The sequence below is a fragment of the Aegilops tauschii genome, chromosome 1 (genome assembly GCF_002575655.3).
Source record: "Aegilops tauschii subsp. strangulata cultivar AL8/78 chromosome 1, Aet v6.0, whole genome shotgun sequence".
In the NCBI taxonomy this organism is placed as follows: Eukaryota; Viridiplantae; Streptophyta; class Magnoliopsida; order Poales; family Poaceae; genus Aegilops; species Aegilops tauschii.
The window spans coordinates 20,542,686-20,568,326 of record NC_053035.3 but is presented as its reverse complement, the minus strand read 5'-3'; the positions used below and the strand labels follow the sequence as shown (position 1 = coordinate 20,568,326).

Sequence of the window (25,641 nt, the reverse complement as noted above, 5' to 3'; positions counted from 1 at the left end):
TCTTATACCAGCACATGGACAAGACATAAAACCATCCGCCTGCTTGTTTGCCTCAGCTGCAAGGAGAAAAGTACGCACGCCATTAACGAACTGGGGAGAGCATCGGTCATCGTACATCCATTGCCGGCTCATCTTCATTACACAACACCGAAAAGACCAAATTAATACAAGTTCATACATAAAGTTCATATATACATAAAATTCATACATAAAATTCATACATAAAGTTCATACACACTTATTCTCATAAAACAACATACAAACTCTCTAGCTAAGGCATTTAAATGCAACAACAAATGCGATCAAGATCGCAACTAAGGTAACAATTGTCCAACAGCATAATGATAACAAGCCTCACTATCAATGGCATATTTTCTAATCTTTCTAATCTTCAAGCGCATTTTTTCCATCTTGATCTTGTGATCATCGACGACATCGGCAACATGCAACTCCAATTCCATCTTCTCCTCCTCAATTCTTTTCAATTTTTCTTTCAAATACCTGTTTTCATTTTCAACTAAATTTAACCTCTCGACAATAGGGTCGGTTGGAATTTCCGGTTCACATACCTCCTAGATAGAAATATCTATGTCAACTTGATGGGCATAATTTTTCATAAACACGAAATGCAACAAATAGTTATAAAAGAGAATATACCACATCCGAATCATAAACCGAACGAGGGCCAACAGGGACGGATATCAAAACCATGGCACTATGTATAACAAAAAACGTATGGGTAAGATAATTATACAAGTAAATATATATCTAAATCACACAAACATGATTTTTTTTATATAAAAAAAGATAAGAACAAGAGGCTCACCACATGGTGGTGCTGGCGACGGGACGGTGCGGGCGATCGATGGTGGTTAGGACGGAGACGGGGCGGCACTAAGTAAACCACACCTACATATGCAAACTAAGAGTTAATTTGAGCTCAAGTTGCATATAAATCAAATAAACTACCACATATAATTACTCCCAAACTAAAACCCACAAATCACTATACTTATAGATCATGGGAAGAACTAATCTAGCAATGAGACATGAAAGGACAAAGTTGCTAACCTTTGTGATCACTTGGATGGATGGGGGGCCTTCAAATCTTCACAAATTTTGGCAAAATGGAGTGTGAGCTCGAGAGAAAATGGAAGAAAACAGAGGAGAGGAAAGGGGAAGAACAGAGAGATCGGGCTCTACGAAGGGTTTATGTAGGATGACCTTTAGTCCCGGTTGGTTATACGAACCGGGACTACTGGTGTTGGTGGGGCCGCAGCCTGACACCAGCCTGCCACCACCTCTTTAGTCTCGGTTCGTGGCACGAACCGGTACTAAAGGTTCACCATGAACCGGGACTAATGAGAGCCGCCCGCCTAGCCGTTGGAACCGGCACTAATGGTCACATTAGTGCCGGTTCAATTACAAACCGGGACTAATGAGCTGAACATTAGGTCCTTTTTCTACTAGTGATACATAACAGTTAGCTGCTAGTTAATAGACATACATACATGAGAAGTAACTTGGCCGAGCATGGGTTCAGGTTATGCCCATATCTTGGTCTATATTAGATTATTATGATGTACATGTTCCTCATCAAAGAGAAAAAACAATATGTACCTTTTCCATATCTTGGTAACATAGAGAGCTTCATTTATTACCTTGTAGAATTATTTTACATTGGTAACCACTATGTGATGATAACATATTTTGTTACTTTATTTACATATCTCATTGATTATTTGTCACATCATATTTTTCATCTATGAGCAGCCTTATGGCCATATCTTGGTCTATTTGATTATTAGGATCTACATGTTCCTCATCATAGAAAGAAAAACAATACAAGGCCATGCATAGACAACATGGTCCCAACCTCCGCATATACTAGCAACTGATAGAGGCAAAGGTGTCCCGTCTTTCGATGAGATGGTGGCTATCGTTTTGGAGGAAGTCGACTTTGACGATCCGACTACGAACGTGCGAGGACGTCGCGCCTTAGCAATCGCTAAACCAACTCCGAGAGGTTATTGACCACGTCGGAGCACGATCAACCTGACCACGAAGGTCTGTTTCCTGCAAGCAAACGAAGAACAAGCAAGAAACTAAGATTGCAATCTGGATATTGTGAATATAAGAGGAAAGCTTTATTGATCAAGGTGGGGTTCTGTGACGCCTTTGTCTGGTCGTTGAACACAAACGAAGTACGCGAAGTTGTAGCTATGGCAAACTTTAATCTAAACAAAACCCAAAGTCTAAACGGTGCCCTAAGGGCTGTATATATGGAGGAAGAGGGGATAATTTCGTGGCCCTTGGGGAAGGGGTCCGAAACCAACCATATCTCTTGTTTCCCCACACATACGGACTCTAAAAACAGCCTATACTTATGTATTTCGAAATTACATGGGCCTGGTCCAATAATAAGGTGACGCAGCACCTAGAATAGCCTCTGGACGTAATTTATGAAGTGGCATATTGTATATTTCGTCCAAGGCTTCATGCACTCATTATGGTGGCTTCAAAGTCCTGAAATCATCACTAGTAACTCCGTTCTCGTTCCCCTTGCGCATGCCATCAACTCCATGCTTGTTCTTGCTCCAATGTTCGTCCTTCTCCAAGGTAGGCCCTTCATTTGTAAGCAAAACAAATGTATCAAATTTAGGCAGCATCATATTCTCATGAACATTAGAATCATTACCAAAAAACGAAAGTACCTGGTAATTTAATTGGCGTGCGCGAGCTCTAGTAATTGGTCCAGTATATGTAACAGTAGGGGCTGTGGGTGTAACAATGGTATTGATGTCCTCATCATCCTCCCCTTCTTGAAATGAAGTCGTCCTCGACGGAAGCTCATCTTCCTCACCCAAATAAGGCTTCAAATCTGCAATGTTAAAAGTGGGACCAACCCCAAAATCTGCAGGTAGCTCAAGTTTATATGCATTATCATTTATTTTCTCTAACACCTTAAAAGGACCAGCAGCACGTGGCATTAGCTTTGATTTGCGCAAATTGGGAAATCTATCCTTACGCAAATGTAACCAAACAAGATCTCCAGGTGCAAACACAACATGTTTTCTACCCTTATCTCCCGCAAGTTTATATCTAGCATTCATATGCTCAATGTTTTCCTTAGTTAACTCATGCATTTTTAAAATCAATTCAGCATGTTGTTTAGCATCAAAATTAACCTTCTCCGAAGATGGAAGAGACAAAAAATCAATAGGTGCACGAGGTAGGAAACCATACACAATTTCAAAAGGGCACATCTTAGTAGTAGAATGCAACGAACGATTATAAGCAAATTCAATATGAGGCAAGCATTCTTCCCACATTTTCTTATTATTCTTCAAAACAGCCCTAAGCATAGTAGACAATGTTCTATTGACTACTTCAGTTTGTCCATCAGTTTGGTGGTGACATGTAGTACTAAAAAGCAGTTTAGTCCCCAACTTAGCCCATAAACATCTCCAAAAGTGGCTAAGAAATTTAGTATCACGATATGAAACGATAGTATTTGGCACACCATGCAAGCGAATAATTTCACGAAAGAACAAATCAGCAACATTAACAGCATCATCGCTTTTATGACATGGTATAAAGTGTGCCATTTTCGAGAATCTATCCACGACAACAAATATGCTATCCCTCCCCTTCTTTGTTCGAGGTAAACCTAAAACAAAGTCCATAGATATATCCTCCCAAGGAACACTAGGTACAGGCAAAGGCATATATAAACCATGAGGATTGAGTCGTGACTTAGCTTTTTGACATGTAGTGCAGTGAGCAACAAAACGCTCAACATCCCATCTCATCTTTGGCCAAAAGAAATGTGTAGCAAGTATATCCTCCGTCTTCTTCATGCCAAAGTGTCCCATTAGTCCTCCTCCATGCGCCTCCTGCAACAACAAAAGACGAACGGAGCTAGCTGGAATGCATAGCTTGTTAGCACGAATCACAAATCCATCGTTAACGAAGAACTTGTTCCATGTTCTACCTTCTTTACAATTCTGCAATACATCTTTAAATTCAGCATCATGCACATATTGATCTTTGATGGTCTCCAAACCAAATATTTTAAAGTCAAGTTGTGAAAGCATAGTATAATGACGAGACAATGCATCAACAATAACATTTTCTTTACCCTTCTTGTGTTTAATGACATAAGGGAAAGTCTCAATGAATTCAACCCATTTAGCGTGTCTACGGTTCAGTTTTGCTTGACTTTTAATGTGTTTCAAAGATTCATGATCAGAATGTATAACAAATTCTTTGGGCCATAAATAATGTTGCCATGTTTCTAAGGTCCGAACAAGAGCATATAATTCTTTATCATAAGTAGAATAGTTCAGACTAGGCCCACTCAAATTTTCAGAAAAGTATGCAACAGGTTTGCCATCTTGTAATAACACACCTCCTAATCCAATTCCACTAGCATCACATTCAAGCTCAAAAGTCTTATTAAAATCAGGAAGTTGGAGTAAAGAAGCATGTGTCAACTTATCTTTCAATACCGTGAAGGCTTATTCCTGTGCGGTACCCCAAAAAAAGGCACATCCTTCTTTGTAAGCTCATTGAGAGGTGCAACAATGGTGTTAAAATCTCTCACACAACGCCTATAAAAACCAGCGAGTCCAAGAAAACTCCTCACTTGTGTGACCGTTTTGGGCTGCGGCCAACTCTCAATAGCTTCAATCTTGGCTTTATCAACTTCAATTCCCTGTGGAGTAGCAACATAGCCAAGAGAAGATACTCGGTCGATGCAAAAGGTGCACTTTCCAAGGTTAGCATACAAACGTGCATCACGTAGAGCAATAAAAACAACACGTAAATGTTCCAAATGTTCTTCCAAAGATTTGCTATAAATCAGTATATCATCAAAATAGACTACCACAAATCGTCCAATGAAAGCACGTAAAACTTCGTTCATTAGTCTCATGAAAGTACTAGGTGCATTAGTTAACCCAAATGGCATGACTAACCACGCATATAAACCAAACTTAGTTTTAAATGTTGTTTTCCATTCATCTCCCAATTTCATACAAATTTGATGGTATCCACTACACAAATCAACTTTGGACAATAGTGTAGAGCCACTCAATTCATCAAGCATATCATCTAGCCTAGGAATAGGATGACGATAACGAATAGTAATATTATTAATGCCTCTAGAATCAACACACATACGCGACGTACCATCCTTTTTAGGCACTAGTATAATAGGAACAGCACAAGGACTAAGAGATTCGCGTATATAACCTTTGTCGAGCAGCTCCTGTACTTGACGCATAATCTCCTTCGTCTCCTCTGGATTGGTACAGTATGGTGCACGGTTGGATAGCGATGCACTGGGAACTAAGTCAATTTGATGCTCAATCCCTCGAATAGGTGATAATCCCGGTCGTACGTCTTGTGGGAAGACGTCAGCGAACTCCTGCAATATGTTAGTGACACCAGGGGCAAAGAGGAAGGCACGTCCTCGAATGAAAATAATGCCTCTTTGCACACAAAAGCATAGCAAACAGATTTGCTAAAATCTAGCCCTTCAATATTAGATTTGGTGGCAAGTAAACATGCACTTTTCAATTTAATTTCAGAAGTAACAGTAGATGGTTTATTATTAGGCTTCATTTGTTGCTCAAATTCTTTTGCCACAATCTGATTTTCACTCTTGTTTTTCTCCTGTTTGCTTTATTAGCTCTATTAATATCATCTTTCAAAATGGAATCAGGAGTCATAGGAAGCAAAGTAATATTTTTATCCTGATGAACAAGAGTATACTGATTGTTTCTACCATGGTGTGCAGATTTTTTATCAAATTTCCATGGTCTACCAAGTAATAAGGAACATGCTTGCATAGGTACCACATCACAATCAACATAATCAGCATATGTAGAGATACTAAAATGCACACGAACAGTACGTGTTACCTTAACCTTGCCGCTGTTGTTGAACCATTGGATGTAGTAAGGATGTGGATGTGGTCTTGTGGTGAGAGATAGCTTCTCCACCATCTCCATGCTAGCCAAGTTGTTGCAGCTCCCTCCATCTATGATGACGCGAACAAAATGTTCCTTCACAACTCCCTTTGTATGGAACAAATTATGCCTCTGATTTTGCTCAGCTTGTGTGACCTACACACTCAAAACACGTTGAGCAACTAAACATGCATACCTATCGGCATCTTCAGGAGCCATGTATTGCGTCTCATGATCAGAATCATCTCCACCGTGTTCTTCACGTGTAATAAGAGCCAAAGTTTCCTCATCATAGTCACTAGCGGACTCATACCCACCATCGTCACTAGCAATCATCACACGCTGAGATTTGCATTTTCTCGCATAATGACCTCTTCCCTTACAACGACGACAAATAATATCACTTGTGTGCCCTGTTGATGCCATGGAAGAAGAAGAGCTCTGTGCAGGCCCGGCAGGTGTGCTCTTGTCAGATAGTGGTGGTTGTGCCTGCTTTTTTGTATCACGGTTGGAGGTGGCACCTGATGGAGGTGATGGTGCAGTGGAAGTAGAGGATGCACATGGTGTCCATGATGAAGGTCGACCTGCAGAAAAGTTAGTTCGCGCCAATGCCTATCGATTCTGCACTTCACGTTCAGCTTTGCAAGCAAGATGGAATAAACGAGTGATATTGTTATACTCCTTATACTCTAAAATGGTATGAATCTCTCTATTTAATCCACCCATAAAACGTGCAAGCATAGCTTCATTATCCTCAACAATACCACATCTAATCATGCCAGTTTGTAATTCCTAATAATATTCCTCTACAGAATTTTTTCCTTGTCTTAAACGCTGCAATTTTTGAAGTAATTCACGTTGATAATATGGTGGAACCCAACGAGTATGCATAGCAATTTTCAAAGCAGCCCAAGTAGTAGGAATATTATTCGGATATGATCTATGATGTTCAGACCACCACACACAAGCAAAACTAGTGAAAGCACAAAGTGCAGCAGCAACACGTCTCTCCTCGGGATATTCTAAACATGTAAAACGTTGTTCGGTTTCTAACTCCCAAGTAAGATATATATCAGGAACATATCTACCCTCAAATGGTGAAATATTCAATTTCAGTTTAGGAAGATGGTCATGATCTCGTACCTGAGCTGGTAATGCAGCCCTACCATTGCGATTATTTGCATGTGGACGACCGGGTGCTGGTGGTTGCACGTAGTTCTGATTTTGATCAACTTCATCCTCGTAATCTCCCGCATAATCCTCCTCCTTCTGATCAGCAGCAGGAGCCACAGAAGTATCAACAGCAGCACCAACAGTTTGGCTAGGCTCAAGAGGGACACGGCTCGCTCGGCAGAGGGCTGTTTCGCGACGTGGAAGTAGTCGTTGTTGTTATTGTTGTGGCAGAGGTGCGGCAGGTGCAGCCGGTGGTGGTTGTGGAAGACGCGCAAGCACTTCATTAAATTTGTTATCGAGCTTTGTTTTGAACGTCTTCTCAAAGCCAGTTATCCTATCCATGGCCTCTTCAAAATTGTTCAGCACATCTTGCACCTGTTCAGTCATCATTTGCTGAAATTTATCATGCAACTCCTTATTTGTCATGTTCTCCTAGTCAATCTCGTCGGCTTGTGATCCGGGCATGGTTAGCAGCAATAAAAACACACAAGACTATGATCCTACAGACTACTAACAAATGGTGGTGGTGGGGCGTCACAAATCCGTCAAGCAAATCTCAAATTCTTACCAGTTCTTACCAAGTAGCAGGCGGTGATCGACAACCGTTGTAGTCAAAACTCTCAAAGCTTGGATAGAGCGATTACCAGGGAGAGTCAAACGCACGACATAGATGTATGTGGAGTTGGGAAGGCTTATAATATGGTAGCAAAAAGGGTCAGCAATAATCAATTCAGAGATGCAAAGTAGGCTAGAACGTGCTAGAGACGCGAGCATAGAACACTAACAAAATCACAGCGCTGCACGTAAACAAGGGAGGAGCATACTTTGATTTTTTCTCCTTTTTTGCACTTTTTTTCACTTTTTTTTGCTCCGCAACAAATTTTTTTTTTCAAAAAAGTCTACAAATGGCCTAAAAACCGCCTAGCCAGAATTTTCCAGACTTAGTTTTTTTTGAAACTGGAACTATTTTTTTACTGCGGGTGGTACGGAATTTCGGGAGTCTGACTTGGTCACGACTCGGAGTATGGCGTGATCTGAAAATCGAAAACAAAGCAAAAATTACTGGACTCGGACTAGGACTGGTGGCGGAGATGAATCTGGTGGAAACTCGGACTGGTGGCGGATATATGCAGGGCGGTGGAACATGGACTGGTGGCGAATCTGTGATGGAGGTGGACTCGGATTAGCGTGATGGCGGTGGATATGTGGTATATGGCAGCGGCGATGACGATGGTGTTATATGGCAGCCGTGATGACGATGGTGGTATATGGCAGCGGTGATGACGATGGTGCGGCGGCGGCGTGATAACTTGTGAACAGAACTCGAAACTCTAAAGGACTAAATGCTAAGACCAGCAACTTGACATGACGATGCAACCGCAAATTCAACAAAGCAAAACCCTAAAAAGATTATGCAAAGGCTCAGATTGGTTCGGATATGATGAACTAACCCTATATTTTGTGGCTTTTTCGTGGACTGTAGGTATGAAGAACAGACTCGATCTAAACTACGAAAAACTGTAAAATCTCATCGAGCAACCTGGAAATCTGATACCACTTGATAGAGGCAAAGGTGTCCCGTCTTTCGCTGAGATGGTGGCTATCGTTTTGGAGGAAGTCGACTTTGACGATCCGACTACGAACGTGCGAGGACGTCGCGCCTTAGCAATCACTAAACCAACTCCGAGAGGTTATTGACCACGCCGGAGCACGATCAACCTGACCACGAAGGTCTGTTTCCTGCAGGCAAACGAAGAATAAGCAATAAACTAAGATTCTGTGACGCCTTTGTCTGGTCGTTGAACACAAACGAAGTACGCGAAATTGCAGCTATGGCGAACTTTAATCTAAACAAAACCCAAAATCTAAACGGTGCCCTAAGGGCTGTATGTATGGAGGAAGAGGGGGGAATTTCGTGGCCCTTGGGGAAGGGGCCCGAAACCAACCATATCTGTTGTTTCCCCACACATACGGACTCTAAAAACAGCCTATACTTATGTATTTCGAAATTACATGGACCTGGCCCAATAATAAGGTGACGCAGCACCTAAAATAGCCTCTGAACGAAATTTCTGAAGTGGCATCTTGTATATTTCGTCCAAGGCTTCATGCACTCCTTATGGTGGCTTCAAAGTCCTGGAATCATCACTTGTAACTCCGTTCTTGTTCTCCTTACGCATGCCATCAACTCCATGCTTGTTCTAGCTCCAATGTTCATCCTTCTCCAAGTTAGGCCCTTCATTCGTAAGCAAAACGAATGTATCCAATTTAGGCAGCATCATATTCTCATGAACATTAGAATCATTACCAAAAAGAAAAGTACCTGATAATTTAATTGGCGTGCGCGAGCTCTAATAATTGGTTCAGTATATGTAACAGTAGGGGCTGCGGGTGTAACAATGGTATTGACGTCCTCATCAGCAACCCACGAGGCTGTGGCCTCCAATGTCATGGCGGACCATCGGAGGAGCCGCTCCACCGCGCTATCATCATTGAGGCGAATGACAGGACAGTTGGCCATGAGTTGTGCTTCGGGGCACGCATATGGCCCCTGCCGAAAAGGATGTACAGGATTGTTTGTTTCACGGCCCGCGCAACTGCCGGCGGTCAGACCAGCCTCGCCTCCCTGCGTGCCGGTGAACTTTGGAGCACAGTCTCGGTCATGGTGCACACGATCAGACACGTAATAGAAGTACGTGGATGTCACGCCCTCGATGCCGTCTGCTGGCGACATGCCAGTCAGCGGCCCCTGCCACACCGCAAGGATAAGTCGGTGGACAAAACAAAACATTGGACATCACAACACTAGGAGGGGTGTGCGAACGTACCTGGCAGAAGCCGTGCCATTGGACGGCGCTCCTGGCGCGGAAAGCGTTGTCGACCACGACGGTGATGAGCAAGGTTGGGGCGGTAGTTTGGCCGTCGATGGTTGACTGGCGGCAGTCCGGGAACTCCAGCTGCTTTCCTACTAGCTGCCGCCGCAGCCCGGGGTGAACCCCCATGGCTCTCCTTGCCGATGGGGTGGTATATATACTGATGACATGTGTTGGGGTTACGTGCGAATGAAGGAAGCAGAAGCTTCATGGACGCGTTAGGGTCGTCGTCGCGCCCTAGCTGGCACCGTGGTACTCATTCAACAAGCCAACGTCCCTTATTAAACAGGGAGTGGACTATGGCAGTGCCACTGTTGGCATGATCAAAACATCAACAGCACGCCATCGTGTAACACATGATCGGACGGATCTGGAGCTCGTCGCGCTGGCTGTACGTATGACGACTCGGCGACGCTTGCGCTGGATAATTGCCGTTGACTATTTGTTATTCCTTTCAAAATATAGAGTGTACATGTTTTTCAGAAAATTTCTTACTTCGATCAACCATCAATCAATCAATCCCACTGCACGACGATTGCATGCATGATATTCTAAAAACGTACATTTCACGTTTAGTTAGGTAAATCATTACTAGTTCTAAAAGAAAGGTAAACCATTACTCACCAAGCAGTCAGCCTGGTAAGCTACCAACAAAATTTGTAATCAAAGGTAAATCATTCCTCAAACTGCAAATTTTTTTGAACAAGCCAAAGTATTTTATATTTCTGTGATTAAAGAAGAATTTTAGACAAGACTGCGAAGCGGTGCAAAAAAATTGTATTCTCGCGGCACTACAATACTCAAATGCTTTATGCGGTTATGCCTGTGATGGGTTTCCTAATGTGTATTTTTTTTCAAAAGAATGTTGGTCCAAAGTTTGTGTCGTTAAAATATATAACTGAACCAAGCCAACTGAAAATCAATACTTGTGTATTTTCTATTGGTTAGTGCACCCAGCTTGCTAGTTCGAGTCTTTGCAATGCATCGTTTTTGCTTGCAAAATCAGCTAAAATTGCAAAAACAAATGGTGGAGACCAATGGAGTCATTCCCGCGACCATGCGTTACTAGAGCAAGAGCTTTGTCACCAAGCTAGCGGCTGAGTTTTAGCACTACATGCATACAGCTTATTTGGTATAGCTCGGTGGCTTTGAATTCAAATCCAGTTGAATGTTTTGAACGGTAACAATATTTTCCGAGGTCCACTGGGATTTTCAGTTTACTTGGTTTTCAGATTTCTCGGACCTGAATAAAAAAAAATCATGCACACAGGTCCTCATGAGTTGTTTGCCATGTACTAGTTCACATGGTTACTAAGTAAGATCATGTGTGACGTATAGGTTGTATCACACACGGTCGTAGACGAAACATGGAAGCATATATTTTGAACTCTCTGTTATATACACTATCCGTCTCAAAATAAGTGTCTCAACCTTAGTACAGTATATATTCCTTAAATAATCATGTAGACAGCCGGAAAAAAAAAACTCGGTTCCCTGGTCGGATTTGTCGGCGGCGTTGGGTTCCGTCTTGATCTGTGTGAACTACGAAGTCATGTTGGTCCATACTCCTTATTCTATCCTCGTGTGTTGGATCTCTACTAGAGCTCTCGTGGTGAAAATTCATAACGGGAATGGCGACGTTGCCCAGCACGCTAGTGTGGCTAGCTCGTTGATGCTGGCAGCCGCCTAACATATGCATGACATCAACACTCTTACGTAGGCTAAACCAGAAAGAGGTACCTCCCCGAAGCTTCCATAGTTTTAATTTGAGTTCAAGCGACTAAGCAAGCTGAGGTCCAAACACGCTAAATTATCAAGTGAATGATGGTGACATCTTCTCCCTATTTGAACCCACTTGACCTGGACCATGTACACGTTATATTGGGACATGGATGCTACGCTGTTATCCCTGGTTCTACCACTGATAGCACCACTGTTATCCCTGGTTCTATCACTGATAGCACCAGTTATCTACTGATTAATGCATATACATGTCTAATGGATGACATGTAAGTTCGCCAAGCATGGGTTCGGGTTGTGCCCATTTCTTTCTTTCCTCGTCCTTGTTTCTTATCACATTAAACTCTACTCAAATCATGGCAGACTAAAATAAATATCCATCAACACGCCATTCTCCTAAAAAAATCAAGCTTGCCGAAAAAATTCAAGCTTGCCGAGCTCACTAATATAATTCTACACTTGAATAAAAGAGAGTGAGTGAAGAACTCATTGACCTACAAGAAAGAATTTGTGTTATAGTACAATACGGAGGCGATATTGGTCCATGCCTCGCTGACTCGTCCTGCTCCTGGCGGCAATCATAGAAGAGAGATTAGGGATTCGGGAGGGAAAGGGGGGAATTTGGCATTGGGGTAGGGGCGCACAAATTTACATGAATCTCATGGGTTGATCGGATAAAATAATATATTTCTTGAAAAGGAGGATTACCCCGGCCTATGCATCAGAACGATGCATGCGTGTGTGCCGTTCCATGAGTAAGCAATAGGGTGATTTCAAACAATTTGAACTAGATCAATATTATTTTTGGACAAGCTCGTTACGTTTGGCAAGTTCTTGGCCAAAAACATTCGCACCGCACAAGTTTGGGTACCTCTAGAGTATTTACAAAATTTACATCTCGGTTCCCTGGTTGGATTTCCCGGCGGTGTTGGGTTCTGTCATGATCTGTGTGAACTCTCGATGTCATGTTAGTCCGTACTCCTTATTCTATCCTCGTGTGTTGGATCTCTACTAGCAGTGGCGGCGCCTGGGGTCTTCCCTGGACTTCCATGGAAAACCAAAGAATTGCTAATCCATTGGTATACTTCTGCTAGCTTGCTGTATATTTGTTATTATATTGCTATAAAATTGCACAAATGAATACCAAGGAAGAAATTCCTGGCGCCGCCACTGTCTACTAGAGGTCTTGTGGTGAAAATTCATAACAGGGATGGCGACGTCACCCAACACATTAGTGTGGCCGGCTTGTTGATGCTGGCCGCCGCCCAACATATGCATGACATCAACACTCTTATGTAGGCTAAACCAGAAACAGGTATCTCCCCTAAGCTTCCAGAGTTTCAATTTGAGTTTGAGCGATTAAGCAAGCTGAGGCCCGAACGCACTAAATTATCAATTGAATGATGGCGACATCTTCTCCCTGTTTGAACCCCCTTGACCTGGACCATGTACACATTATGCAGGAACATGGATGCTACGCTGTTATCCCTGGTACTACCACTGATAGCACCAGTTATCTACTGATTAATGCATATACATGTATGATGCATGACAAGTAAGTTGACCAAGCATGGGTTCCGTATGTGCCCATATCATTCTTTCCTCATGCTTGTTATCAATCACATTGAACTCGACTCAAATCGTGGCAGATCATAATCAACATCCATCAACATACCATTCTCCTAAAAGATCAATCTTGCCGAGCTCACTAATACAATATATCACCTAAATAGAAGACATTGAGTGAAGAGCTCATTGACCTACAAGAAAGAATTTGTGTTATAGTAAACTACAGAGGTGATCTTCGCCCATGCCACGCTGACGATCATCCTTCTGCCTGCGGCTATCATAGAAGGGACAGAGATTAGGGGTTCGGGAGGGAAAGGGCGAATGGGGTATAGGGGTAGGGGCATCTAAATTTATGTGAATTCCATGGGTTTATTGGCAAAAGCACTTGCCGCGGGTGTGTTTCCTTTTTTCAGTATGGCGTTCCACGAGTAAGCATTAGGGTAATTTCGAAAAATTTGAACTGGATAAATATTTTTCTAGACTAGCTCGTTTCCTTTTGCAAGTTCTTGGACAAATTCATTCTCACCCCACAAGTTTGTGTACCTCTAGTGTATTTACACCCTTCTGATTTATCCATCGAAACATGAGACCCATTGTCAATTAGCATGACGACAATAGATAGTTGTTCCGGTTAAGAGTCTTCAACTTCCCGTAAAAATCCCGATTGTCGCTGCCTCCTCCTCCTCTCTAATTCTAACTTCCAACCCTTAAGATCCTAGCAGTTTTCACTGTTAACTTGCCGCCCCCACACGGATGACCTCTACGGTGTCATGAGGTATGTTTTTAGGCATGTGTTTTTTGTTGTCTCGATTGAGTATGGCGGTTTGACTTACATAATAAGTCATTCTTCTCCTTCTACATGGTGGTTTGCCTTCAGCATCGATTGAGATATGGGGTTTGTGTCACGATGGTTTATAGTTCCAGGCCGTGTGGTCTAGTTGGCATGATTTTTTTCAGCTCCTCTGGACTGGACAAATCAGTGACGTGGATCCTGGTTTTTGGGATTCTTTAGCAAGCTCATGGTGACACTCAGGCCGATGCACAAAAAATGTTTATCAGGTTTTCCTCATGGGACGGCCTCCTTTTGCGGCAGACTTGAACGAAACTTTTGTCCAACTCTCGATGCAGCAGAGATTCAAGAGGGATTTGGTTTGCTGAAAATTTAAGACTTCCATCTGTTTGTTTGGCTTTAGCTTCATAGTTTGCATGTTTGTTATGTGTCTTTGTTCTGAAATTACTCTATCTATTTTCATTTTTAAAGTCCCATATTTTTCTTGGTAACAGGTGTTTTGCTTGGTTTATCAGATTAGTAAGATCTACAGGTTCCTCCTCGAAGAGAGAAAACAATAGGTAATTCCAAACATCTGGGTTACAAATTCATTGACCAATAATTTGGACAACTAGAAAATCAAATTCATTTCCACTAGATTACAAAAGAATAGAGTCGGAAAATACTTACAAACTCGACGCACAAATGAAGCAACCACAGAATAAAGCACAAATGAAGCTGCAACGCCAAAAGAAAGAAAATGAATAATGTTTACTTACATTGCAAGAGGAGAAAGAGAGTAGTATTAACGCATGATGGTGGGAAGGTGGAACCCCGCGAGACACGAGGATTTTCTCAACCTGTAAACCTCAAGTCTAACGGGTCATCTCATCGATGGCACGTAACAGCCGATGGATCAGCGGAGGAGCCACTCGATCGGCCCTTCGTCATTCAGGTGAATGACAGGACAATCGGCCATGAGTTGTGCTTCGGGGCACGCATAGACGGCATGGTCCCTGCCCCCGCATATACCAGCAACCCACCGAAGGAGCCGCTCGACCGGGCCTTCGTCATTGAGGTAGATAACAGAGTTACCGGCCATGAGTTGTGCTTCAGGGCATGCAAGGGCGGCATGGCCCCTGCCTCCTGGGGTGTACGCCATCACTTCTCGGTCGGTGGTGTGAGGGAAGCCGTATCTGGTCTGTCCCTCGTCTCCGTGTGGCACGTTGAGTGCATCGTGTTCTGAATGGGACGACCCGGTGAACATTGTGGTCGGGTCTTGGTCGTCACAAGTGTGGTACGTGCCCGGCCGGTCCTCCATGAATCGGTACGTGAACATCACGCTCTCGATCCCATCAGCCGATGGTGTGCCAATCTGCAGCCCCTGCAAATGGCAAACCATCACGAGGATTAACCGGTGGACAAAGTGTTTTACATCGCGCGCGCGAAGGGAAGAATTGGGAGGTGCGTACCTTGCGGGTGGCAGGCCATTGGATGGCACAGCTCTTGCCGATGAGAGAGTTGTCGACGGCGACGGTGATGACAACGGTGCCACTCATGGTCGTGGCGGCGGTTTGGCCGTTGATGGTTGACTGGCACTCCAGGGACTCGAACTTCTTTTCTACTTGCAGTGTGGGGAACCGCTCGATCTTCTTTGCTACTTGCTCTGTCTGAAGATGGCACATCATATATGTGTTGAGGTTTCGTGGGACTGAATTAAGCAGAAACGTGGACGCGCAGCGGGCATCCCGCGTTAGCAGCTGGCTCCGTGGTACAAATGCTAGAAATAAGCTAAGCCAACATGCAGTCAACTAGTCCACCAAGCAACGTTCGTTCATATTCAGACAAGGGAGATAGGTACCAATGACTCTGGCGTCAGCACTCTTACGTACGCAAGCAAGGGAAAGGCTTCATAAGCAAGGAAGCTATCATCAAGACACCGCCTAATTCTCCTAGGAATTCTTTTTTTTTTCGAAACGGAGGCAAAAGATTTGCCTCATCCATTAATTAAGAAGAAGTTTAGAGTTGCTTTTACAACAGAAAAGCAAGATAAGATACATAGATTCTACTCTCGCGGCATGATGTTTCCCAAGTGCTTCGCGCCGGCGGCGATCCAAAGCCTAGCCTCATTCTTGATGTTACAAAAAATGATGGATGGCAGCGTCGATTTTTGTAGCCTCCTAGGAATTCTTCACGTACGTACGGCCTGTAGAACTTCATGATTTGGAACCTGAGGGGTGTTATTTGCTGTACTATCATATTATTTGAATTACTGGAAGATACTAAGAAAGTATACCCTATTGATGATCCCAGGGAGCATTGACGAAGACGACTTCTGCACTCACGCACGCGCGCACGCACGCACAAGGAGTAAATCTCTATTTTACAACTCTATTTGAAAACCTAAACCCTAAATACCCTGCAAAAAAGCTCTATTTTGAATCGATTAATAGCTCTATGTTCCAGTCAACTTGTGTGCTTGCCATTTCTTCATTTTTGTTTGATCGATATCCCTGTCAAATTCTCTGTTGTACATTAGCATTAGTCACTGTGAAGTGTGAACTATGAAGATTGCATGAAATTAGTCTTGATACATTGTAATTTGCATGCGTTTTCTCAAATGAGAATGCATTAAATTATATGGTTGCCCCTCCATCCATACGTGTGGAGCCAGCTTTTTAAGGGCTTGGAGAAACGCAGACAATCGATGCAGTTCTAAAGTCCCAATCCCAACTGCTTTGCGCCAACAGTCAATGGCACAGCCTTGGTCTTAACTAGAGGCCCGCCGTGATAGACTGAGAAGGGTGTCACATGTTGGATGCTGCATGTCTCGGGCCGTATTTCCCTAATGCTTTAAAGTTTTCTGTTCCAGCAAGGAAGTGGATGGGCTCGGAACCCCATCATAATAGTGCGTTGAGATAGTTAAGACAAATTTAGGTGATTCCAAAGTGGCAAAAAAAAAATGGTTCATAGAAAGTTGGAGATGCCCAGCGTGATCTATTTACAAACCACTAGTACTTAGGATTGCCTCGATGTTTTGTTCAAGTCAACTACTACCTAATTGTTCATTTTTCAGGCAGGGGACTACTACATAAATATTCAGCATTGTATTTGAAAACATGAGAAGTGGCGTCATATTATTTGGAAAAAGGGATTACATGAATCAAGTTGCAGTCACTGAGTTCATCACAAAAGAAAAAGAAAAACACGACCACAAATGGTCGAACCCACAATTACGTAGCTCATCAACATAATCTACGAATGGCTCGCTAGCGAATCTTGTTGAATAAACCTTGTGCAACGGGTTGTACCCAGGGGCTTTAAGCACCCGCGTGTCCACATGCTGTAGTTTTGACCACGTAGTTTTCAGAGCCGTAGCCCGGTAGATAACCTACAAGAAGAATGGACCCGCCTGCTCCCCTAAAATAATAGGGTTTCTCTGCCTCTTGTCGGTGCAGCTGCCGGTCCTCCTTGTCTCCGGTGGCCTTAGGGTCATGGGGGCGCGGTGGATCTCGGCCCTTGCCAGTGGGAGGGTTCCGATTTTAGATGTGTCTTAGAGATGTGTTATGGTTTGTGTCCTTCTCAGACAGGCGAGACGGCGACGACTCCCTAAAGATGGAATAAGACAACTACTACATCATCAAATTCCTTTCTACTAGTTGATTACACAAATACACGCACCTGTGATTTTTGCAGAAACTCGATACATGAATCAAGGAAGCAAAAAACACCAAAATATCCTAGAAACTACTCCCTCCTTTCCTAAATATAAGTCTTTCTAGAGATTTCAATAAAAACTACAAATGGATGTATATAGACATATTTTAGAGTTTAGATTCACTCATTTGGCTCCGTATGTAGTCCGCATTGAAATCTCTAAAAAGACTTATATTTAGGAACTGAGAGAATACATAATAATTTTTATATGAGCTCATTTAGGGTGATTGGCGCAATATTAGGAGTACTACCTAGTACTTACACCTCTGATTTTTAGTAGCCGCCCGAGCCGGTGGGGGATTCAAAATGATTAAAATTTAATTATTTTAATCCGAGATGGGCATAATGGTCCAGGGTAAAATATTGTGCTTTCAATCGATCATGTCCACGACCAGAACCACCCCTAGTTGATCCAGACTATGGTCAACTCCTCGTCCTTGTCCCCTTCACTGTCTCCGATGTGCCCGGCGAGAGGAACCAATTCACCGTCCTCGGCCTCCTACTCGCCCCCTTCACTGTCCTCGATGTGCCCGGCGGCAAGAAGAAGAATATGGCATCACATCTGCGGCGGTTGAGTCGGCGGCGACGGTGGCGGCACTATAGGAACTCGCCCCCGACTGATCCCATCTCTTCCCGACTTCCATCCTAAGGTGTGAATCGCCCAAATATCACTTGACTTGGATTCATAGCCTGCACTTCCTACATACATTAGTTTAGTCATCATCAATTTAGGTTTCCCTAGTGCATGCAATTCAATTTAGGATTTTTCATCATCCATTGTCACTTCAATAGTTTATGGACGTTGATGATCGCTTGGCATAACATGTACAAGGAGCAAAGTTTAAAATTCCATACAAGATTTCGTACTGGCTTTTGCATTCATTTGTCTTTGTCGTTTGAGTTTTTTTTTTCATCGGAGTGGTGATGCAGGAACACATGGTGGATGTAAGTGATGAGTCTATGTTGGAGTACTATCACATTGCCAACAAGATATTTGATAGTGAGGATGAAGGTTATAGATTCTATAACAAATATGGTCTTGAGAAAGGTTTTAGTGTCAGGAGAAGCTATGTTGAGTGGGATGGATCCAACAGCCATATAATTTTAAGGAAAATTGCGCGTAATCGTGAAGGGGTTCGTGAAGAGAAGCACATGAAGAGGAAGATGAAAAACAGAAAGAGGAGGCCATGAGTATAACTCGTGTAGGGTGTAAAGCTGCGGTTCTCTTGGTTCATGGACGTACACGGGAACGGACGCCGAAGACCATTTAGATTAGATAATTATACCTAGCTCGACGAGCTTCGCTTATAGTTGATGTAAAAATCTAATGAAATCCGTCATGTTTGGTCGAATTTCATACGGTTGGTTCAAGTTGTTGTCAAAATGTATGGAGCTAGCGTTCGATGGCTGCCCTCCCCCTGCATCCGTGGCCCCGAACTGGTCCCTCCTATCCGTGAAAGGATGCGAGAGGAAATTTGCGGGTTGCCATTAGAGATGCCCTAAGCGGGCTATAAACACACTATTGTACTTGCTCTAAGTGTGTGTGGCTGCCATGTTGACAGTTGCGGCCGCCTGGGGACTCGGTCGGTGCTCTTCTCTGAATTGGCATATGCACGACGTTAACCGTTAACGCTCTTACGTAGGCTGAACCGCCTAGCACGACGACTTGGGAAATCTTCCTGAAGCTTCACGCAAGGGCAGGTCTTCACGTACCTCCGAGAAGACAAAGATTGTGTTGGAGAGATTAAGCAAGCTGAGGCCCAAACGCCTCAAATTATCAAAATGCATGATGGCAACATCTTCTCCGTGTGTGATCCCTTGACCTGGAGTATGCAGGAACATGCGGTTATCCCTGGTACCATCCATAGCACTAGTTAGCTACTAATTAATGCACATCCATACATAACAGGTAGCTACTAATTAATACACATACATACATGCAATATATATATATATTTGAAACGTGACAAAATATACAAGATAAATCATAACTCACGAAGCAGTCAGCTTGGTAAGCAACCAAGAAAATTTACAATCAAAGTTAAATCATTACTCAGACTGCAATATATATATTTTTGAAACATGAAACAATATATGGCATTTCATTGATTAAATATTAAAGAAGAACTTTAGACAAGACCTGAAAAGCAGGGCAAAAAAAATCTATTCTTGCGGCATTACAATACTCTAATGCTTTACGCCTGCATTTTTTTTTTCATGTGTATTTGTTCAAAAGAATCCTGAATCCAAATGTTGTGTCGGTAAAATATATAACCGAACCAACTGAAAATCAATACTTGTGTCTGTTCCATTGGTTAGTGCTCCTAGCTTGCGAGTTCGAGTCTTTGCGGTGCATCTTTTTTGCTTGTTAAATCAGCTGAAATTGCAAAAACAAATGGTGGAGACCAATGGACTCAAACCCTCGACCATGAAATACTAGAGCAAGAGCTTTGTCACCAAGCTGGTGGCTGCATTTTACCACTACATGCATACAAGCCTTATTTGATATAGCTCTGTGCATTTAAATTCAAATATACTTGAATGTATCGAACGGTAACAATATTATCCAGGGTCCACCTGGATTTTTGATTTCCTCGGTTTTCGGATTTCTCGGGCCTGAATAAAAAAATCATGCACACAGATACTCTACATGAATTGTTTGCGATGTAGTTCACATTGTTACTGCTCCCTCCAGCTCAGTTTACAAGTCCTGCACATGTACCTAGGTTGTTAATTTGACCAACTTAATAAAAGGCATACAATACAAAATATATGTCATTAGAAACTTTATATATTCTATTTTCTAATGATATAATTTTTATGTTAAATAATTTATTTTATATAAGTTAAATTCACGACCTAGATACATGTGCAAGACTTGTAAACTGAAATGGATGGAGTAAGTAAGATCGTGTGTGATGTGGGTTGTACCGCACACAGGCGTAGACAAAACAAGGAAGCACATATTTTAAACCCATTGTTATATATCATGCAAGACTGACTTTTTCTGGTATAACATTCGCCCATGTTCAGAAGTATGCAGGTCATCTAGTATATACTGTATTACTTAAATAATTATGCAGCACAGTGGAAAAAAAACTTGCTTCCCTGGTCGGATATCCCAGTGGCGTTGGGTTCCGTTTTCATCTGTGTGAAAAGTGATGGCATGTTGTTGTGTACTCCTTATTCTATCATTGTGTGTTGGATCTCTATGAGAGCTCTCGTGGTGAAATTTTATAGCGGGGATGGCGACGCCGTCCAGCATATGCATCACATCAACTATCTTACTACTAAACCAGAAAAAAGTACCTCCCCAAAGCTTCCAGAGTTTTAATTTAAGTTGAGCGATTAAGCAAGCTGAGGCATAAACGCGCTATATTATCAAGTGAATGCGATGGCGACATCTTCTTCCTATTTGAACCCCCTTGACCTGGACCATGTACACATTATGCAGGAACATGGATGCTACGCTGTTATCCCTGGTACTACCATTGATAGCACCAGTTATCTACTGATTAATTATACATGTTTGATGCATGGCCAGTAAGTGGCCGAATATGCACCGTGAGCATCTCTAGCAGACCCCTTAGAACCGGGCAGCTCGTAAAATTCCAGCAACGACTATTACGGTTTGGCACCTTTTTTGAACCAAACCAGAGTCTTTAAAGTCGCTCCGACTCGTAAATCGTTTACAGTGGTCCAGAAACCGCCCGAGAATGGGTGCAGCCCACCCCATCTAAAGTAGCCTGAAATTCATTCCTCTACAATCCAGAGCAGTCCGAACATGTACCGCGATCTGGACGGACAAAGAATTAGAATACTTTACCGCGATTCAATAAGAGTAAAAATAAGGATTTATTTAAGAAGGATTGCATTATCTATAAATATAGAATTTAGCTAAATATGCACACACATCTGGATATATTCTAGATCTTCTTTTTTGACTCTATATTATATTTTTTGTTTTAACAAATTCAATATTAAAAAAATCAAACTTTTTCTATTCCCTCACGTAGTATATATAGCTAAAGGTTCGCGGTCAATATACGGGGCTGAACCCTATCCCCGGGCCACCGCAATCCCTCTCTTCCCTCTCGATTTCTCGCCGCTCAACTCCACCATGTGGGGCGGGATGTGGTCCTCGGGCCGCGGTGCCCGCAGTGGCGGCGACCCTGAGCGGAGGCGATGCCCGTCTTTACATGAACAACGGGCTCTCACCACCGCCACCGCTCGTCCGCCATGAGTCGGAGGAGTGCGACCGTAGGCAGGCGCTTCTGTCCTCAGGCGCGAGCGGCTCTTCCTGCGCGGGTATCTCCTTCGTCGGTGCGTCGGGCTCCTGTACGACGCTCACGCCGGTGAAAAAAGAGCCGGAGGAGCTCCCGCCACTCCGTGCGGCGAAGAGGGAGCAAAAGCCAGAGCGACGGGGCAGTGGCGTCATCGGGCCGGAGGATTCCTCCTCCCGGCGGAGGCGGACGACTTTGAGGCCTCCATCCTCGCACGCAATGCGTGGGAGGAGGAGGAGGCGGAGCAGCGCCATCGATGGGAAGCCGACCTCGACAAAGTCCTCCTCGAGAAGGGGCTCACGAAGGCGCATGAGTTCAACGACAATTTGGCAGCATGGCGCCGCGAAGCCAAAGCACAGTACGACATCTACATCGACCTCGGCTCCGACGACGAAGATTGCGCTCCTCCGCTGCTGCACCCGGATGGCTCCACTGAGCCAAAATTTGGCATTAGTGTTAGGGTGGCCGTTGCTCCTTCGATCTAGTTTGTACAAAATCGACAATGTATGACTTTTGTATGATGATCAGGTAACTATGAAGGCTAGTAGTTCTACTGGAGTAGTTCGATTTCTCGCAAAAAGTTTTGATTTCAAAATTTACACGTTCATTTTAAAGTTTCTGTTCTGCCACGGTTATTTTTGGCCCGTATCTGAGGCTTGCCGTGAACTGTGAAGACACTTTTAAGATCCGCGATATAAGGGGTCTGCTAGAGATGCTCTCAGCATGTGCCTGTTTCTTTATTTCCTCTTGCTTGTATTAAATCACATTGAACTCGACTCAAATCATGGCAGACCAGAATCAATATCCATCAACATGCCATTCTCCAAAAAAAATCAAACTTGCCGAACTCACTAATATAAGAGCATCTATAGCCAGACATTGCTAATGTGACCTCTCAAACGCTCGCGGCCACACCCGGACATTGACCGGGCGTGTCAATTTTGACTCTTCATATTTGCTGCCAAATAACCACACCTCTCAAATTCTCGTTTCATTTTTCCGTTCATATCGTCGAGCACATTGCGTGCGAGCTCGCAGAGCACGTGCGTGAGGCTAACGGCTGCGCCAGCAAGTGGTTGTGGCCGGCTGCGGTGGCTAGCAGCTAGCACGGCAATGGGATTACGGGCGGCCAACGGCTGCGGCGGCTAGCAGCTACGTAGTTAGCTAGCACGCTAGCAGGGCGGTCAACTCGGGCGTGGCGTCCAACATATGCATGACATGAACACTCTTACGTAGGGTAAACAAAAAACTGATACCTCCCCGAAGCTTCCAGAGTTTGCGTTTGAGTTCGAGAGATTAAGCAAGCTGAGGCCCAAACGCACTAAATTATCAAGTGCATGATGGCGACATCATCCGCTGTTTGAACCCCCTTGACCACGCATTCCACGCTGTTATCCAAGGTACTACCACTGTTAACACGTTAACAAGTTAGCTACTAATTAATGTGTGTACATTTATGATGCATTACAAGTAAGTTGGCCAAGCATGGGTTCAGTTTGTGCCCATATCTTTCTTTCCTAGTGCTTGTTTTTTTATCGCATTGAACTCGACTCAAATCGCAGTAGACCATTATCAATATCTATCAACATGCCATTCTCCTAAAAATTCAATCTTGCTGAACTCGCTAATACAATGCATCACCTAAATAAAAGATATTGAGTGAAGAGCTCATTGACCTACAAGAAAGAATTTGTGTTACAGTACACTACAAAGGTGATCTTGGCCCATGCCTTGCTGACGATCATCCTGCTGCAGGCGAAAATCGTAGAAGAGACAAAGATTAGGGATTCGAGAGGGGAAGGGGGGGGGGGGGGGGGGGCATTTTTTATAGGGGTAGGGGCATGTAAAATTATGTGAAATTCATGGATTTATTGTCAAAAACACTTGTCCTAGGTGTGTTCCTTTTTTTTCATTGTGGCGTTCCATGAGTAAGCACTAGGGTAATTTTGAATAATTTGAATTGGAGCAAGATTTTTTTTGGACAAGCTCATTTCCTTTGCAAGTTCTTGGACTAAATCATTCGCACCCCACAAGTTTGTGTATCTCTAGTGTATTTACACCCTTAATTTATCCACCTAAACATGTGAACCATCGTCAATTAGCATGACCATAATAGATAGTTGTTCCTGTTAAGAGTACTCAAGTTCCCCTAAAATTCCTGATTGCTGCTACCTCTTCCTCTTCCTCTCTAACGCAATCCACCACCCCTTAAGATCCTAGCAGTTTTCCCTGTTAAATTATCGCCCCCATTCGATGACCTCAACAGTGCCAGGAGTTTGGGAGATGCGGGTTTTAAAAATATTTTCTTAGGTGCGTGGGTTTTTGTTGTCTCGATCGAGTATGGTGTTTTACTGGCATAATAAGTCATCATTCTCCTTGTTGATATGAGTAGTCTATCATTTCTATTAAATCAGAGTGCCAGATTCTCACAATGGCACACCTAATTTTGGCAGATCACCTGGCTTTGAGATTTTCTCATGACTATATGAGGTTCCGGTGAACTCCTTTATTGCCACAATAGCTTCTTTTAATGCACTAGGGAATTGTCTTTTTTATCTCAGGTAAATAGTTTCTTCCTCAGCCGTTTTTATAGACCGAGATCAAGAGATAGAGGGCTGTCTAGGGGCGATGACAATTGGTGTCGTGGCCAAGTGTTGACGAGGCGGACGACTGTTGTTCCAGAGCGCTGCGGAGGCTGCCGGCGCCATGGCTGAGCGCTTGGGAGACCGTCATGGTGGTTGAGGGTGAGCAACCAGTACAGGGAGGGAGGGAGGGGGGAAGAGAGAGAGAGAGAGAGAGAGAGAGAGAGAGAGAGATGTGCCTCTTTGGTTAGCTCCATGGCGAGGTTCCATGAGATGGCGCCGGATTTCTTGGAGGATTATACACGGTCATTGTGGATGAGAATAAGATTACTGCTCCTGCGATTTTGTATGTTGCCTGAGGGTAGAACAGAGAGGAGAAATGTGGGGTAATTTATTTGCTCTATGCTTTTTTTACATTCTTTTTGCTATATGCTTTGTGTGCCGCTGCTTTATTTTTGTACGGAGGGACGCTTCATGTGCGGCTGCTATGTGGTGTTCTATGCTCTGCTTGCGGAAACTTGTAAATGGCAATACATAGATCGGAATTGAAGATTTGGAGCAATTTTCTTGGTTTTGCTTTGTACTGATGCTGCCATTATTTCTGTGATGATGTCATTATTGCAGGGAAGGGACAGTGAGAGAGATGAATAGAAATTGCTAGCTATTTTTGTAGTAATTATTTGTTGTCGAAGCATATTATTTATTGGTGGTTGTTGCAGATTGTTGTGGTGGATAGTTAACAATACTTCTGATTCTTTCAAAGCAATGTCAGATTTAATAATTTAAACTAGACTGAACTACAGCATGTTGATGTAGATGAGTCTGAATAGGATTAACATGATCGTGCAATTTTTAGTGACTAAAACAGGTTGGTGAATTATTTTTTACTCCCGTTGCAACTCATGGACATTTGTGCTAGTATTACTAAAAATAATTATGCTGCACCGCCAGAAATCCAAT

The 25,641-nt window shown here is 43.2% G+C and overlaps 2 protein-coding genes across 2 annotated transcripts; both read right to left on the bottom strand.

The window, feature by feature from the left end:
• Positions 1-8,937: 8,937 nt before the first annotated feature.
• On the bottom strand, positions 8,938-10,150 carry LOC109748535 (uncharacterized). The gene is made up of 3 exons (XM_073506621.1): positions 9,977-10,150; positions 9,472-9,897; positions 8,938-9,384 (listed from the first exon to the last, which is right to left on the bottom strand). Exons 1-3 carry the CDS (start codon positions 10,148-10,150, stop codon positions 9,277-9,279), a joined length of 708 nt encoding a protein of 235 aa, XP_073362722.1. The 3' UTR covers positions 8,938-9,276.
• A 3,220-nt stretch (positions 10,151-13,370) lies between these two features.
• Positions 13,371-17,382, bottom strand: LOC109748534 (uncharacterized). Its single transcript, XM_020307563.4, has 2 exons — positions 15,572-17,382; positions 13,371-15,483 (listed from the first exon to the last, which is right to left on the bottom strand). The coding sequence occupies exons 1-2, from the start codon at positions 15,785-15,787 to the stop codon at positions 15,016-15,018; spliced, it is 684 nt and encodes a 227-aa protein (XP_020163152.1). The 5' UTR covers positions 15,788-17,382; the 3' UTR covers positions 13,371-15,015.
• Between the last annotated feature and the right edge of the window lie 8,259 nt (positions 17,383-25,641).

What these genes read in the sequence shown, in the direction of transcription:
- LOC109748534 (XM_020307563.4), bottom strand. Translation starts at nt 15,787, where the DNA reads ATGATGTGCCATCTTCAGACAGAGCAAGTAGCAAAGAAGATCGAGCGG. An exon ending in AATGGCCTGCCACCCGCAAG is followed by an intron (nt 15,484 to 15,571) that starts GTACGCACCTCC and finishes TGCCATTTGCAG; the next exon opens with GGGCTGCAGATTGGCACACC.
- LOC109748535 (XM_073506621.1), bottom strand. Translation starts at nt 10,150, where the DNA reads ATGGGGGTTCACCCCGGGCTGCGGCGGCAGCTAGTAGGAAAGCAGCTG. An exon ending in AATGGCACGGCTTCTGCCAG is followed by an intron (nt 9,898 to 9,976) that starts GTACGTTCGCAC and finishes GCGGTGTGGCAG; the next exon opens with GGGCCGCTGACTGGCATGTC. An exon ending in CACGCCAATTAAATTATCAG is followed by an intron (nt 9,385 to 9,471) that starts GTACTTTTCTTT and finishes TTACGAATGAAG; the next exon opens with GGCCTAACTTGGAGAAGGAT.